Source organism: Leiobunum rupestre, chromosome 3 (genome assembly GCF_980474605.1).
Source record: "Leiobunum rupestre chromosome 3, qqLeiRupe1.1.hap1, whole genome shotgun sequence".
Taxonomy (NCBI): Eukaryota; Metazoa; Arthropoda; class Arachnida; order Opiliones; family Sclerosomatidae; genus Leiobunum; species Leiobunum rupestre.
The window spans coordinates 71,770,676-71,787,180 of NC_143386.1; the positions used below are offsets into that span (position 1 = coordinate 71,770,676).

A 16,505-nucleotide genomic window follows, 5' to 3' on the forward strand; every position below is an offset into this window, starting at 1 on the left:
CGCCATAACATGGCGGTTAAAAATAGTAAAAGCTCAGACGATTTTTACAGGATCCATCCGATCCAAGCTCGCAGAATTCCCATAGGTTTTTGCTGGAATTTTTCAAATGAACCACTTCAACGTTTTTGGATTTTTATTTAATAATAGAGTTAAGATTTTTTGAACTTTCTGTTAGTGTTTTCATATTTACTTATTATAAGGAATATTTAAATACCATTGTGAGGAAGATAAATAAGATTTCGTTTAGGTTAGCTTTGAAAATATTTAAGCCTAGGCCTGACATAGGCCAAACTTTTAAAATAGCAGGCAATGTCAACTTGGATTAATTAAACTCGATCACGGCCCCCTGCACTCGATTGACGTGGGCCAATCAAATGCGGGTTCTTAAGGTGACGTAATCTAAAATCAAATTATTATTTTCAGTAACTCAAACTAGATGGCAACGAGTCGTTGCCGTAGTCACTCTTTGAATCGTGATTGGCTGATAATGACGAAACCTCCGAAAATATAATTGGCCCATTTTGTATTTATATGGAATCATTCTATGTTATAAGATTTCTATGGATAAAATACGCGAAAAAGTAGATTAGTCCATAATTAAAACCCTAAACAAATTTGAAGAAATTAAAAAACTTACAAATAACTCGTACCATAAGCCTATAAGCATATGTAACATAATTACTCATAAGTATGCCACTGTACCTTTATTCCATTCAAAAATCTTCACTAACGACAGAGAGATTACCCTCTCTGCTAACGGTTTGTTTCACCACGAACCAGTAAAAGTTGGACTACGTCAGATTTTAACTTTTTTATTCATCCTAGTAATTTTGGGAGTCACACTATTGGCTACTAACATATTTATTTAAGCCAATGGAAAACCTCTAAATTGAGAAGGAATTTTTTGCGTCGGAATTTTAGTCAGCCCAATGTAGCTGGTTTGTGCGGATGAAGTTAAATTATGAGTAATTTAGAAAAATAAAAGGTTGGGGAAAATGACCAATAAGTGACCGCTTTCCGAAATTGGAACAAGTCGTCGAAGTGGGATATTCCACCAGCGTTATTAAAACCCATATCAAGCCTAGAAGAGTTAGGCCTAGGCTCAAAAGAATCTGCAAAGACTCCAAATTTGTAGATGCGCCACAAAAGCTCAACCTGAATTTCAACTATTTTTCCCAATAAACCTGCATCTTTTATTTGACAATGCAAATTAATTTTAGATCGTGAGTCTCCGAGAACTTCATTAATTTGCAAATTAATTACAATAACAGAACTTGACACTATATTGTAGTTCAGTTTAGCTCCTAAGCGTTGGTTGTTCAAACCGGTTTCTTTACTACAATAATGGCCGTCGGTTTATCAGACGTAGAGCTAATTATACGACGCCATAATCGGCATTTGAGATTCGATAACGTCAAATATGAGTATATGACATCAAATATTACGTAGGGTACGGATGACGCAATATCTGTGAAACAAACCGTTAGTGAAGAAATAGAGCTAGTGGCATACTTATGAGTAATTATGTTACATATGCTATAACCTCTAAGTTTGAAACGCGCATAGCGCCCTTTGTACCACCACTGGACGGGCAAAAAGAAGAAATCAGGTGATAGTATCGGCACCTAGTAGAGATAAATTGAAGCTTCTTCCTTCCCCCTTTCTCTCTCTCTACGCACCTCTCTCTTACCAAGGCAGCTGGCATCATGCATTGCGGGACGCGTTACGTTTCTCTTTTCCGCCACCGGGTGGATTTAGCGCTGAACATTCGCCAGTCGTTTGCTTGAACCAACACTGCCTTTCGATTCAAACTTAGGGTTGATAGGCTTATGCTCGTACCAATAGGTCTTGGAGCAGAGAAAAAGACGCGAATCTCGGATCAAATAGATCTTCGAGTAATAAAGTACATAAAAACTAAATAAAATAGCCAGAAATTCCAACGGTAGACCGGTTTCGTTCTATTTGGAACTCATCAGTACCGTGCGGGAAATCTGGCTGGCGACTGTTATATCTAAAAGAGAAACTAAGCCTAAACATTAAAAATTCCAAAACGCGTTGCATAGCAACGGAAAGCCGGGACTTGTAGTAGCTCAGTCCTGGGGGCCTATTCTGTAAATATTCGAAATCCAATTTTCGATCGAAAACTAGATTTCGAACTTCGAGACCTCGACGAATGGTATTCGGTAAAGATTTCGAATAAGCAAAAATCAATGCAAATTGTCGAAGTCGATCTTGACATAGGGTATCGAGATCGAATCCCCATTCGATTTTTTACAGAATCGCCCCCCAGTAATCGCAAGCGCCCAGGAGGCAGAAAATGTGGACCACTAATCCTCCAACGTGTGGTTGTCACAATTCCGCCACGGGTGTCCTGTTCCTATCCCCAAGTATGGCCATTACACATATCTCACCCCTGATTAATCACATCAAAAGGGACGGTATAGAGTAGAGCACCTACCCGAGCACTTGCTATATTATTACGAGTCAGAATGAAGCCGATTTTACCCCCTCGTATCTCAAAAACTATAGGTCGTATCAAAACAAGTGATGTATCGTTTGAAAGGTTACAGGAACGTGACAAACATATACGAATTCCATCGAACAGGGTTGAGGCGAAGTTTCGTAGTAATGGGTCAAAGTAAGGCTTAATTTTTCTTCTTCTTCTTCTTCCATCTTCTCCTCGCAGACCGCTCTACAGCAAAAACTACAGAACCGATGCGTTTATGGGAATATAATTACAGATCTTGCCCGTTATTTGATTTCACTACTTTTATGGCCTGGAGGAGACTTGTACATAGTGTATATTTTTAAGAGAGTCCACTGGACCCGGACCCCTCCGCCGATCTATTTTTTCGATGAGTCCAGGACTCTTCCCTCTTTCTTCGCCCCCCCCGTGTTTAAATTTATATGTTCTTTAATCTCTCTTTATTCCTCCATATTATACTCGAAAATAAATGGCACCTAACCAGGCAAAGCCTATAAAATTTTTATTGTAATTATAAAAGAGACAGTCAGTAATCGAACTACAGCATCAAAGTTTACATAATTTCATATATAATCGTGATCGGGTAAATTAAAATGCTCGTAAATATTATCACAATTAATTTAACCATTAAAGTCTTCTTTCCAAACCTTAAATTTTTGTATTAGTGGCGGTCAGTATACACTATACAGATGCCTCAAAGAGAAAAACAATTCAACTTTTTATTTAATTCTCGAAATTTTCCCTCTTTTTACCAAGGATCCTATATGTTAGAAGGATATGAGGCGAGGGACGAAAAATGGCAGCGCCGTCGGTGGGTCATGCACGATAGAGAATCCGTCTTTAGATTCCGTCAAGGACAAAACATAGAGGAAGCACCGCCCAAATTTGCCCTTGAGGGAATCGAAACAAGACGTCCCATGTTTAGAGGCTCTCTTAATATCGACGGCGCTGCCGGCGTTTTGAAAACACGGGCTGGCCGGAGAGCTACCTATCCTTCTAACATATAGGATCCTTGCTTTTACACAGCTAACGATATAATTTGAGGGAGTCCCGTGGACTCTATACCCCCTTCTAAAGACATGTTTTTTAGGAGTCCCGTGATTTTTTTCAGGGGTTTTTGCAGTGGCGGCTTAAGAAGGCTGGGTCCCCAGGGCGGCGGCAGTGTTTTGTGACACCCCCCAGGACCGTGCAGAAGTTTTCACGAGTCCGTCTTCTTCAAGTTTAATCGTTCTGATTTGCACCCCCCTCGAGCTTCTCCGATGGCACCCCCTGCTACCCTGGTACCCGGGGCGGACCACCCCCCGCCCCCCCCCCTTAGGCCACCACTGGGTTTTTGACGCGTGGACATCCGCTATTTACAAGTCTGGCCTGGAGTAATATAGGACGTGACGTTTTTGTTTAAAGGACCTTGCAATTTTTAACCGAATGGTTTTTGAGTGGATAGTGGTTAGTAGACTGAATTGTCCCATTATCCCATCTACTCTAAAAAAGGAGAGAGAGAGAGAATCAGAGAGGGCGTGGATTGTAATTTAAACGTCATCACTCCATTTTATGTGCTAAAAAAACCAAATGTAACAACAGTTTCCTATTTCATGGGCTGTGTGCTACGCCACAATTTGTGTCTTTTCCTGGTCTATGAAAATTACGAATTATTATTGGCTAAGGCACGGCCAACTTTGACTCTCGGCTAAGGACAGAGGCTAGTAACATAGAAATCTTATACTCCTACCTAGAATGCTCCGGTCTACGGGAGAACCTGACGCCAAGACATTTTGTAGCAACGACTAATGATTATATAGTCTTTGCTTAAGCTTCAGCCAATCAGCAGCCATTCAATAATTACGGCAAGCCGCTAGCGCCATAACATGGCGGTTAAAAATAGTAGAAGCTCAGACGTTTTTTACAGGATCCATCCGATCCAAGCTCGCAGAATTCCCATAGGTTTTTGCTGGAATTTTTTCACATGAATCACTTCATCTCTGCTTCAACGTTTTTGGATTTTTATTTAATAATAGTGGAAAAATTTGTTTAACTTTTTGTTTTGTGTCATATTTACTTATTATAAGGAATATTTAAATGCCATTGTGATGAAGATAATGACGAAACCTCCGAAAATGTAATTGGCCCATTTTGTATTTATACGGAATCATTCTATGTTATAAGATTTCTATGGCTAGTAACTTATACGTTTATTTTGCTTAATTTAGGTTAGGTTAAATTAGGTTACTTATTTACTATATGAATAGTAAGGACTTTTGATTGCTAGAGGATTTTTGTCAAATGAAATTTGGGAACCGTTGCTTCTACGTCACATAAAAAACCGGTGTCGATCCCCTTTTTTGTTTTCCCCCATTATTTAACTTACGCCACAGTTAACGTAAATAGACTACAATACCATGGTATTCCTCCATGACAATACGGTTCCTTACCTTATCTCCAAGATTCGTACCATTAAGAAAAGTAGCAGACTTCTTTAAGAATATTATTTTAAGCCTCGCTTCAGGGTATGTTTATTTATGATCAAAATTGTGAGTCTGTGGCCTAAATAGGATCCTGGCTAGGCTTAGACGCTTCCTTTTTAGGTATTAGGGATGATTCGTTTCTATTTTAAGGCATCACGTTTTCATTCGTAATTTGAAGTTCTAGTAAAACTATGAAATCTACAACAAAAGCTCATTTCGACTTCAAGATAGAAGAGTTTTAATTTTTTTATTGGTATGTTGATAATGAATTCGTATGTTTAAACCCAATAATTTTAATGGCTTGGTTGATTTTGGAAAACATGTATCAAATCGGTAAAGTTATTTTCATTCACCCCTTACCGTATCCCATGGATTAAACATGCCGTATCTATGTAGCATAAGAAGAGGAGGTTCCCATTATGGCTATGTAAAGTAAATCTGAAATTAAGTAGTGTTAAGTTTATTTGTATTGATGTCCGACACCATAGGTACAATTTAACCTAGTTACGATGTCAGTAGGTGGGATTTTATATATACACCCACCGTGATTTTAGAGAATGGGCCTGTCCACTTTCCCACGAAAGTGAACTCATATTTGTGGTAAAATTGTTAAAAACGAAATAGCTAATGGTTACATATGTGCACAGCCTGTCTAGTTGAAGAAATAAAAAATTGCAAATTATTTTAATATGTTATTTTACAGAATATAGAACATTGACTACAACTCCAGAAGAATGGAAAATGGAGGTGCAAAAGTGGAGACATGCAAAACATGTCCTTGCATGCCAGAATCAATTCCTAAAGAAGAGCTTAGACAAAGATTGACACCCATTCAATACCAAGTCACGCAAGAAAAAGGCACAGAAAGGTACTAAACTATTTTACAACATAATCCATGACATATAGTGTAGTGGTTTCCTTGATTATAGGGTAAATCCATGTCAAATTACCCGATTCCAAGAAAAGTTCCCACAGCACCATTTTCGATTTCGTTTAAACTTTAAACCACTTATATTATAGACCTTTTGAGCAGGAAAGCCAAATTTTTAGCTCTGAAATCTAAGTATTTTTGAAGATACGATTTTTTTAAATAACCTTGTAAGTAGTAGAGTATTTTGACAAGTACAATTCTGTCATTTTTGAGCATTGATATCTAAAGATCGGTTAATATCAAGTAGATGTAATTTTTTATAACGATTTTACTGGTGGTAAAGATAAATAAGTAATCATTATGAGGTTCGAAAATAGCGTCGTTAATTTTATAAAAATTGGCGAATGTGCCATAAAAAATCGCATTACAGGTAAACAGACCAAATTCGTCGGTCTTTAAGACATCGAAAGAAATTTTTTTAAATTCATTAATCGACCTATATAGGATGAAATTAAGCCGGAGAATACTAAAACCAAACCAGAATTACTCGCGGAACTATACTTTTGGAGTTATAGGGGTTCAAATGTAACGTTTTTCTCAAAATCTGGGAAAACCTGGTAGTGAATAGTCGCATTTTTGGCAATGTCGGACACTGAAACACAAAATAATGTTGATACCATCTGAAAGTACAGAATTCCTTATATAACATATGAAATTTTCATCTTGTGTTTCCAAGTCGTTCAAGGTCAAAACGAACCCGATTTTTAAAGCTTAAAACTGAGCACTCCACGTCAAATCAACCAGGCCCATACCACTCAAGTCACCGAATTTGATTAACTTTTCTGGGCTGGTGTAGTTATGGCAGCGTTGCCAGGTCAAAAACTGAAAATTATTGCACCCCTGATCGAGAATTATTGAATTCTTGGAAAAATTATTGCATTTCCTCTTATTCAGAGAACTTGTAGTTATTTAAAATTTTAATATTATTTTCTTTATGAAATATGAGTCAAAACTACGTAATTTAGAGATATTAAGGAAAAATAAGAGATGGAGCTATCGTGCTGGAGCTGAGTAGAACAGAACTGTCAAACTGCCGCAAACTGAGTTTAGTAACTTCAGTTGTGAGTTACAGCGCCAGACAATTTTGTTTGTATGGGGTTGAACATGAATAAAAATCATAATATTCGATTTATGTAAAAATTATTGAAAATATGGTACATCTTAAGGAAATTATTGCAAAAAAGCGTACCATGTGGTACACGGCTAAAATTATGGTACGACCAAGATTTCAAAGTAAAATTATTGAAGTGCACCATAATTATGGTACGACTGGCAACGCTGGTTATGGGTAAAACTAACCCCTGTACAGCAAAAGTGCTGAAAAAAGTTTATTTGGAAGTTATAGGTTAAAATAATTGTTTTGCAATTTTCCGAAAATCCGTTGCGCCCAAAGAAGAAAATAACTATAACTTCGGCAGTGGCGTAGCGAGGGTTTGTGGTGCCTTGGGAAAATCTCTTGAATGGCGCCCTTTTTGCTTTAAAAATTCCTAAAATGTAACTTTGTTCCTTGATCAAAAGGTCGCCAAAGTTTCTGGCGCCCCTTAATGAGTGTCTCCCTGCCCTCCCCTGAACTTTGGTTCTTCAAGAGATAAAAACGTGACCAATGACTTATTTTAAAGGTAATGAAACCCTTAACACATTATATTATTATTTTAAAAATTTTTTAAAACCTTTAAAAAAATTTCAATTTGAAACTTAGATCTACCAAATAGCTATATTTAGAAGAAAAAAAATTTGGCCTCTCTCGACTTACTTCGTCATATTACATTATCTGTTAAAACATTTTCATGGAGGGAGTAACAAAGTTACAACCACATTCTGGTACGCAGGAAGAGTACATTTTGGAGGTTTAAATGCCAATTTTACGAAATATTTCGTTAAAACTCGGAAACGATTCATCCTAAGGACCTGCGGCTGGTCCCATTCGATTCGGCACTAAACAATATGTTGACCCTGGCCAAAATCTTGATATAACCTTTCAACTGTTATTGAAATTTCCATAAAAACACATTTTGGATGTCCTTTTTGTCTAAAACTATTAGTCCTAAAACAAACTACTGAAACGATACCAAACTCGACCCAATTCCTAAATTTGTGTTTTTTTTTAGAACAAAAAAACCGAAGTAATTCAGTGCAAATTCGGTATAAACTCAGAAATGGTTGGTAGCACTCGACTCAGCGTGAAAACTAAAATTCAGTACGACACCAAACACGGTCCAATTCGTTGGTCGCAAATTTTGTGGGAAACTGCCCCACTTGCCACCTTTGTCCCCTCAAAAATTATGTTGTCTATACCGCATCACTGCGGACTTATCAGATCCTAAAATGGGCGCTTATAAATAAACCCCTCTCTGACTGTCTTGAGTAAACTCTTCGGCCTGCCTTTGACCCTCAATCTCAGACCATTGTGTGAGTTGACGATCTGACATAAACTTTTAGATCAAGCCGCGCACAAGTCCCCGGGAGAGCCCTCGCACCCTCCTTGGCCAAGGCGTCGGCCCTTTCGTTCCCAAGATGCCCAGGCACCCAACAAAGTTGAACTTTATTGTGCAACCCAAGAGCACAGAGGAAATCTAAGCAGCTAAGAACCAGTTTAGAAAGAATACTATACTGGCTGAGAGCTCTAAGAGCGGCCTGGCTATCCGAATAAATCTGGATAACCTTCCCATGATACCCCTGATGTAAACAGTAAGCAACACAGGAGCAAATGGCCAAAATTTCCGCCTGGAATACACTAGCGTGTATCCCCAGGCTTTCATAAAAGCCAAAATTATTAGTAAGGCAATACATCCCCGCACCAGTGCCATAGTGGGCCTTAGACCCATCAGCAGACCAGACGATCTGTCCTCTGGTACCGAGTGTCCAGTTACTCCACTCCGCACGGCTAGGGAAGTTAACCTCAAAAGGTTTACTAAATTGAAATTTAGTAACCATCATATCAGAACCCATTGTCATAATCGACAGCCTGATTGGAAATATCCCGATAAAGCTTGGTGTGGCTATGCTCCCAATTATTAGCCTTCCACCAGCCATTTTGGTTAAGCCTATAGGCACCTAAAAAGGCAGCTTCCTCAATAAAAAGATGGAGAGGAAGCATATTCAGGAGAATTTCCAGAGAAGCGCTTGGGGCTGTTCTCATGGCTCTTGTAATGCCGACACAAGCCAGCCTTTGCAGAGTGTGCAGATTAAACTGCACAGTCCTTAAAGTAACTCTTGGTCACCAGACCACAGCTGCATAAGACAGGATAGGTGATGATCATGGTGTACAGCCAGTACACAGCTCTGGGGCTTAGGCCACAGGTCTTGCTAACTGTACTTCTAGTTCTCCAAAATAACATTTTGCCCTTCTTGACTATATTTTCAAGGTGTGGCTTCCATGTTAGCTTGCTATCCAGGATGACCCCGAGGTACTTAACCTCGGTGCTCTTCACTAGGTCCTTTCCAAATAAGGAAATACCCTCAAACATGCCTTTTAGGAACCATGACCGTTTTATTAGGATTAACCATGAGGTTGACCTCCCTGCACCAGCTCTCAACTGATGCTAGAGCCCTCCTCATTACGTCCTTCACTGTTACCGAAACAGCGGCATCCTCCCCTGTTCAACCTCCGAACAAGCTCATCCACCACCAGGCACCAAAGAAGTGGAGAGAGAACCCCCCCCCTGTGGGCAACCACGACTGGTGGAGACCATAAGGGAGTCACCCAGCAAGGAGGATGTCGCTTTCCGGTCGGTTAACATAGATTTGATCCAAAGGCATAATGTGTCATCGATACCAAATATTTTCGCAGTCTTAAGTATAACTGCGCTTGAGACCTTATCAAAGGCTCCCTCAATATCCAGAAAAACTGCTAGCGCAATTTCCTTGTATTCAATTGCCTTTTCCAGGCAGCTGCTGATACCATGCAGGGCAGTTTCAGTAGACCTGCCTTTCTGATAGCCGACAGAGGAGAGTTACAAAGAACCTCCTCTCTAATAGCGTTTTCCATTGGGAACCTCCGAGTGTGATCCGGATTTGTTGAATGACGTCACTGCTCTCTGTAGGAGGCGCTCGGAGGATTCGCCCTGATAGCTCCCAATGAAATACGAAACGTTTTTGGAGCACTCTTTTGTTTCCCTCCGACTCTTGAGTTGGGGCAGCTGGGAGCACTCCGGGAGGGAGTACCTTGGTCAATGGAAGACGATCCTCCCTCTCGGAGTTGCCCCTTTTTTCCTAATGGAATATGATTTTGATTTTGGAGCACTCCGGGAGTGCTCGGAGGTTCCCAAAGGAAAACGCTATAATATAGTTGTCCACCTTTTTCTCCAGAATTTTTAGGAGAAAAGAGGTAAGACTAATTGGCCTAAAAGCCTTAGCATCCAGGTAATCAGATTTACCAGGCTTGGGTATGAAGATTGCTTCCAGGTGCTAGGTAAATGCCCTAGAGCAATACAAGCCCTGTAGATTCTCAGCAGCAGAGGGCAAAGAATATCACTGCCCTCCTGTAAAAGGATAGGAAATATCCCATCCGGTCCTGGGGACTTATAGGGTTTAAATGACTTAATAGCCCACATAAGTCGAGAATGCGTGACGACCTTATTCGTCACTGCCCAATCTTCACTTGTGGTTTGATTGATCCTCAAAGGGAGATTGCCAGTGCCACCATTGCTGGTGACCTTAGAGTCCTTAAAATGTACATCTAACATATGTGTCAGAGTGTCCTTACCGGATGTGGAAAAACTACCATCTTTCAACTTAATGGTGTCAAGATGCTTAGTATTATCGTGTGCCAAAATTTTCATTAATTTGGCCGTACTGGGAACATCCACTATGTTCTCGCAGAATTCCCTCCACGAAGCCTTCTTGGCATCGCGGATAGATTTGTGGTAGGTGGTGAGGGTGCGTTTATAGGCATCCCAATCACCCCCCTTCTTTGCCCTATTGAAGAGCCTACAAGTTTCTTTGCACAACCTGCCAATCTCGTTGTTCCACCAAGCAAAGCCTGACAATTGTGGTGATAGGAGTCGATAATGCACTGTTGAATGCGATCAACAGCCAAATCGAAATCCAACACTGATAACAGCTGTGGCTTATCACCCTTAAGGAAGAAGCTTAGGTCTTCCGTGTAACCAGACGAATCTGTGCCCCTAGGGGTTACGAATAGTGGTGTAAGCCCATACAGGTTTGACCAGAATACTAAAGCAAATGTGTCTGTGATCCGACAAAGACGGTTCGTTAGACACATGCCAGTTCTTGATTTTATCTGCGACATTTGCTGTACACAGTGTGAGATCAATGACCTCACCTCTGTTAGAGGTAACAAAAGTTGGTACATTGTTCCTATTTAGAATGTGAAGTCTGGTACTAACCAGATATTCCATTAAGTCGTTACCACGCTGGTTGCAGTCTGAGCTGCCCCAGATTTCGTGGTGAGCATTAGCATCGCAACCGATGACCAGTTTCCTCTGCGTACTCTCACAGTAGTTGACCAATCTGGCCATCCCCTGCGAGGGGGGGGGAAACATCGTCGTACAGTAGGTATGCCGATGCCATAGTAACCTACCCACCACCATCCGTGATGAGTTTTACCGTGGCAATATCCTTGGAGGTGTACATTGAGAGCGGAAGGGCTTGAATGCCCTTGCGTATCAGTACACAAGCCCTGGGTGTAGCAGAGTTATAATCATAGAATATATTACCTGCATTTTGGAGACCAAGTATCTTCCCATTGGCAGTCCATGGCTCCTGTATGAGAGCGACATTGAAGCTCTCCTTTGCGAACCTCCTACAGAGAACTGCAGTGGCTGCCTTGCAGTGGTGCAAATTAATTTGCAGCTCCTTTATACTCATCTTGGTTAAGGTGAGCTTGGTTGCTGGCCTTAGATGTCTATTCAGACACAGTGGTGGTTGTGGAGACCCCCACACCCACAGGTCCGATTTGCATCCCTGACGGTGGGTGTGGCTTAAAAATCTAACAAGAGATCAATAACAAATCAGTGAATGACTCAAATTAATAAAACAAACAGAATCGTATAGAATGGAATAACTTAAGTAAAAATAAGAATTTATTTATACATAGTGAGAATGACTGTTGAGATGATCTGCATGGATTTTGATTAAATATTTCTGCAGCACGAGAGGGTGAAGGAAAAATATTATGGTATTGTGCACAAATGTATCACCCTATTTCGTTTTTTCCCATTTCGGCTATTTTGAAGAATAGTTCCCTCTCCTATACATTTATTTTGATTGTGCTATAATATTGTATTTTTCACAAGGAATCTATTGCTGTTAAAATTATTTGTCGGAAATGAATACTTAAGGAGATATAGTTAATTCAAAATTATATATAATCGGTCGCGTGCGCATGCGCCCGTGTGATCGGCAGAGATAAAACATTCATTCGCTAGTGCCTTCCCAACCAACCTGCTAGCTTAGTTGGAAGAGCGCTGGATTGTGAGTTCAAAATTATTTATATTTAACTAATAAATTTTTCCCCTTATATTACCCAATTGCTTGGAAATTTGCGTTGATTTTGGCGAAATTAATGCTGCAATCACCAAAACATTTCTTATAAATGTTTTGTTAACGCGGGTTTTATTTTAGGAGGTTTAGAGCGAAATTGTTAGGGTTTTGGTTGGGTTAATATCGGGTTGGACAATTCTTGATGCGTAAGGCTTGGTACTGTCCTTTAGGTTGCGCTATAGAAGGCCCATCCTGATAGCAAGAATGGGGTTGGGGTGGCGCCGCGCGCCCCCAGCCAATACGGGGAACACTTGAATACTTGGTGCAATGCTCAACAACATAGGGAACAAAGGCTTAACTTTGAATTTCCATAACTCCATGAATAATTGTTGCCGACAAAAAATTTTTGCACCATTGAATCCCTAGCATCTTAACCTTTTTTTTAAATGAAAAAAATAAAAATTGGGCTCAGGGACCTATAATTTAAAAATCCCCCAATGGCATCCAAAATCACTGATCAAAGAAATTCTATATTTTTAAAAAGACTGTTAGATATTAAATGAAAGCACTTTCGTGGACTGCACTTAAAAAAGTTTGAAAAGTGTATATTAACTCATTGATTGTTCAATCAAACCTATCTAATTGGCGCTGGATGTTTGCTTCGCTCTTTTAGCGCCCTCAACCATAATCATTGTGGTTGTATATGTAAATCACAGCTACTGACATCGTAACAAGTGAAATTATACCTACTGACATTGAAAATTTAATTTAATTATTTTTACGCTTGGGTGGATACATATTTACATTATACCAAATGTCACTAGCGTGTGCTTCAGCCTTCAACCGCAGTGGAAAACTTAAGGGAACTAATGAGATACTGTGCTGATTTGATTTTTTTAGCTTAGGTTTCAAGTACAATGGGTTATTTAGAGCAATTTTAAAATTGTCTTAACATAGTAATTCTACCTAAGAAATAAATTAATTAATGGTAGAAATGACAGAAGAATGAAATGGATGCTGAAAAAAGTTTAATTTTCACTGTAATTGGGAAAAGTGGCATACCTAGTCTTGCAAACTCTTAAAATTATTGAAAAACCATCTAATTTTGTTGAAAAATAGATGAGAACTAAGTTATTAAATGTAAATTTTAGGTTACTAAAAGTGTATTATTCTAAAGCCAGGTCGAGGTTTGTAGCTTAATTCATATTTCTAAGATGTTACTGAATATTTGGAACTAGATGGTCGACTATCTTAGGTGTTAGTTGTATTAAGTTGTGGTTGGTTTAAAAAAAATTCCTGATTTATCTTGACTATGGTGATCAAAATTGTATGGAAATAGTAATAATTAATTGACAAAAATATTTTTATAGAGCTTTTACTGGGAAATTATATAAAATGAAAGAAGAAGGAATTTACAAATGTGTTGTCTGTGGCCAAGACTTATTTTCTTCAGAAACTAAATATGATTCCGGGTGTGGCTGGCCCGCTTTTTCGGATGTTCTGGATAAAAAGAGAGTAAAGTTCACCACAGATCTTTCTCATGGTAAGTTAAATTCAAGATAAATTATACATGTGAATAGGTATAATTGGGATCAGTTATAATATATGAGGCTGAAAATATACATTTTGAAAGATTTTTATTTGTCACGTTGCCCAGGGGCTACAAGCTTTCCAGATTTTGGCGTAGCTAGTTTCTATAAAGGTACAGTTTCAGATAAAATGGTTAATGGTGAGCCAAAAGTGATTCCTCGTATTCAAATTGTTAATCTAATTTAACGTTTTGGTCAATTTTAAAAGTAAATTTAACTATTTGATCTGTCCATCTTGCAGTCATTTTAGGACTTTTTATCTTCCCATGGTGGTCATGCTAATCCTTCCCACTTACAATTAGTGATTTCTAATAGTCTAATGAATTCTATTATTTATGTCTAAAATTTAAATGGGTTTTTAATACCGAATATACGCAGCAGCTCATAAATATAACATTAATTTATTAATTATACCCTTGAACATAGAATGAGGGTCTTGAAATGCTTGTAATGCATTTTAGTTCGTTACATGTGTTTTGATAAAACTGGGTGCTGCACAACATTAGGACACTTAATCATTCTTTGGTTTTATATGCCACTAGCACATGAGACAGCGCGTGTAATAAATAAATAAATCAGTGTGCGATGTCTTGTGTGGCTTATACAAACGCGAAGGCAGAATCAGTCCCCTAATGTTGTGCAGCGCCCCCTTTCATCTAAAACTATTCAAGAACTTAATTATCCCTTAAAGGGAATATAACCTCTGGTATTTCTGTCGCCCTTCAAGGGTTCCAATATTTTCCGCTGCCTCCCACGGCTTTTCACACTTGCAGCGCTGATAATCGTTGATTGTGAAGGGAATAAAGGAAATTGATGGGGTCTTCCTTAAAGAACGCGTTGGAGGTTCTATTCCCTTTAATGTATGATTTGCTCTGTTGGAAAGAGGTTGGACTTTAATGCTCATACCATTTAGGTTCAGAAGTAAAGATTATTTTTGCAGTTATTCTAGTGACTATACTAACCCTTAGCTCATCAAATTATCACTTACCCTAGAAATTGTTTCTGGTGGTCCCATGCTTATTTCTTGTTTTACGGCTAGATTAATGATTGATAAGTTGGTTTTGACTACTTGACCACCCATATTTTTGAGCCTGATACCATTTAGAGTTGTCTGCAGGATTTGATATTTTTAAACAGAACTACTTTTTTTTCCAAATCGGCCACCTTTAGCCTGTGTAATGGAGTTATAGTTGAAATAGCCATATCTCAAAGTAACTAAACTTCATTTTGGAGTGGGGTACTTCTGTCACAATTGAATTTTTATATTAGATTAGCTCCTAATTTTTAAAACACCATTCATCTAAATTTAATAATGCTTCAGAAAGAATGCCTGGGTACCTTGTAGGAAAACTAACTATCGGATAAATCTATTAATTACTAATAGCACTGACTAATTTCTTAGTATTATATGGTTAATTTACTAGTACTGGATTTAGGGAATCTTTTTAACAAAATATTAAACCTATTTTTCTTTCTATTCTCTTCTCCCACAATTAACGTGCTTAGTTGGTGCGAACCTCTTACTTCTGGCTCTCAACCCAGGAATGGCAAGGACGGAAGTTTCTTGTAGTCAGTGCAACGCTCACTTGGGTCACGTTTTCGATGATGGTCCTAAACCCACTGGGAAACGTTATTGTGTCAATTCTGCTTCGATGAATTTCATCAGTGCCATCCACCCAGCAGATGCTAGCCAAAAAAGTCATGCGAAAGAGACAGACAGTAAAACAAGTACTCAAACTGCCAAAATAAGCTAACTTATTGATAATTAGATTTTCTATTTATATTTTGGATGGGCTTTGTAACTAAAATTATATTTCTATTTACAATTTAATATATAAGTTGAAGTAGTATCTCTACAAATTACATGTATATCTTCACTGGTAAAACTAGTGAATAATGTGGGAATGGAAGGAAATCTAGGTCTAGGTTTTGGAAATTGCCATTTTTCACACCGGGTGAGTGCACAAGCTTTGGAAAGCTTTGTTCATTTTATATGAACAATTGAAGCTTAAACTTAAATAGTATTTTAATCTATTCTGGTATAGTTATATTTTAATTCGTTAGTTTTGTTTTAATGTTGGTTTTTACAAAAAAAAGTTTGAGACTGTGTAAACTATTTTAAAGATGTTTTATTGTGTAACTTTTTTTACGAGTGTTATAACATGATAGTTTATAAATAGTAAAAACTTTTGAATATTGTTAATTTTCAATGCATTTAACAAAATTGGTACGTAGTTTAAATTTTCATGTGATTTTAGGTCTAATAAAGTTACTAAAGTCATTCATTCTTAGTTTATTTTGAATTACTGGTAGGCATGTGCGAGTCCGGATTTTTGGTTTTCGAGTCGAGTTCGAGTTTCAATTTTTATTCGAGTTTTCGAGTATTTAGGCTTAGCTTAAAAGGGGGTTTCGAGTACTCAAAAATTTGTCTTACTTTCAAGCCCTTACCAAAAAATAAGTGGTCTTGTAACTTTTTAAGTTGGTTTTAAGTTGGTATTTGGAACAAATGCCAACTAAATACCAACTAAAAACCTACTTAAAAACAACTTTACACCAACTTAAAACCAACTAAAAGCTTTCTTAATAAAGACCAC

General features: G+C 38.3%; 1 protein-coding gene across 5 annotated transcripts; it reads left to right on the forward strand.

Annotated features, from left to right (window-relative positions):
- Nucleotides 1-4,901: 4,901 nt before the first annotated feature.
- LOC149954546 (uncharacterized) lies at nt 4,902-16,202 on the forward strand. 5 transcript variants are annotated; one of them, XM_090167627.1, is made up of 5 exons: nt 5,049-5,067; nt 5,126-5,200; nt 5,651-5,815; nt 13,693-13,865; nt 15,418-16,202. In XM_090167627.1, the coding sequence occupies exons 3-5, from the start codon at nt 5,682-5,684 to the stop codon at nt 15,663-15,665; spliced, it is 555 nt and encodes a 184-aa protein (XP_090023753.1). In that variant the 5' UTR covers nt 5,049-5,067; nt 5,126-5,200; nt 5,651-5,681; the 3' UTR covers nt 15,666-16,202. The 5 variants fall into 5 exon arrangements, with proteins under 5 accessions (XP_090023754.1, XP_090023755.1, XP_090023752.1 ...); XM_090167628.1 differs by lacking the exons at nt 5,049-5,067; nt 5,126-5,200 and adding an exon at nt 4,902-4,989; XM_090167629.1 differs by lacking the exon at nt 5,126-5,200 and having other exon boundaries at nt 4,973-5,067.
- The last annotated feature ends 303 nt before the right edge of the window (nt 16,203-16,505 follow it).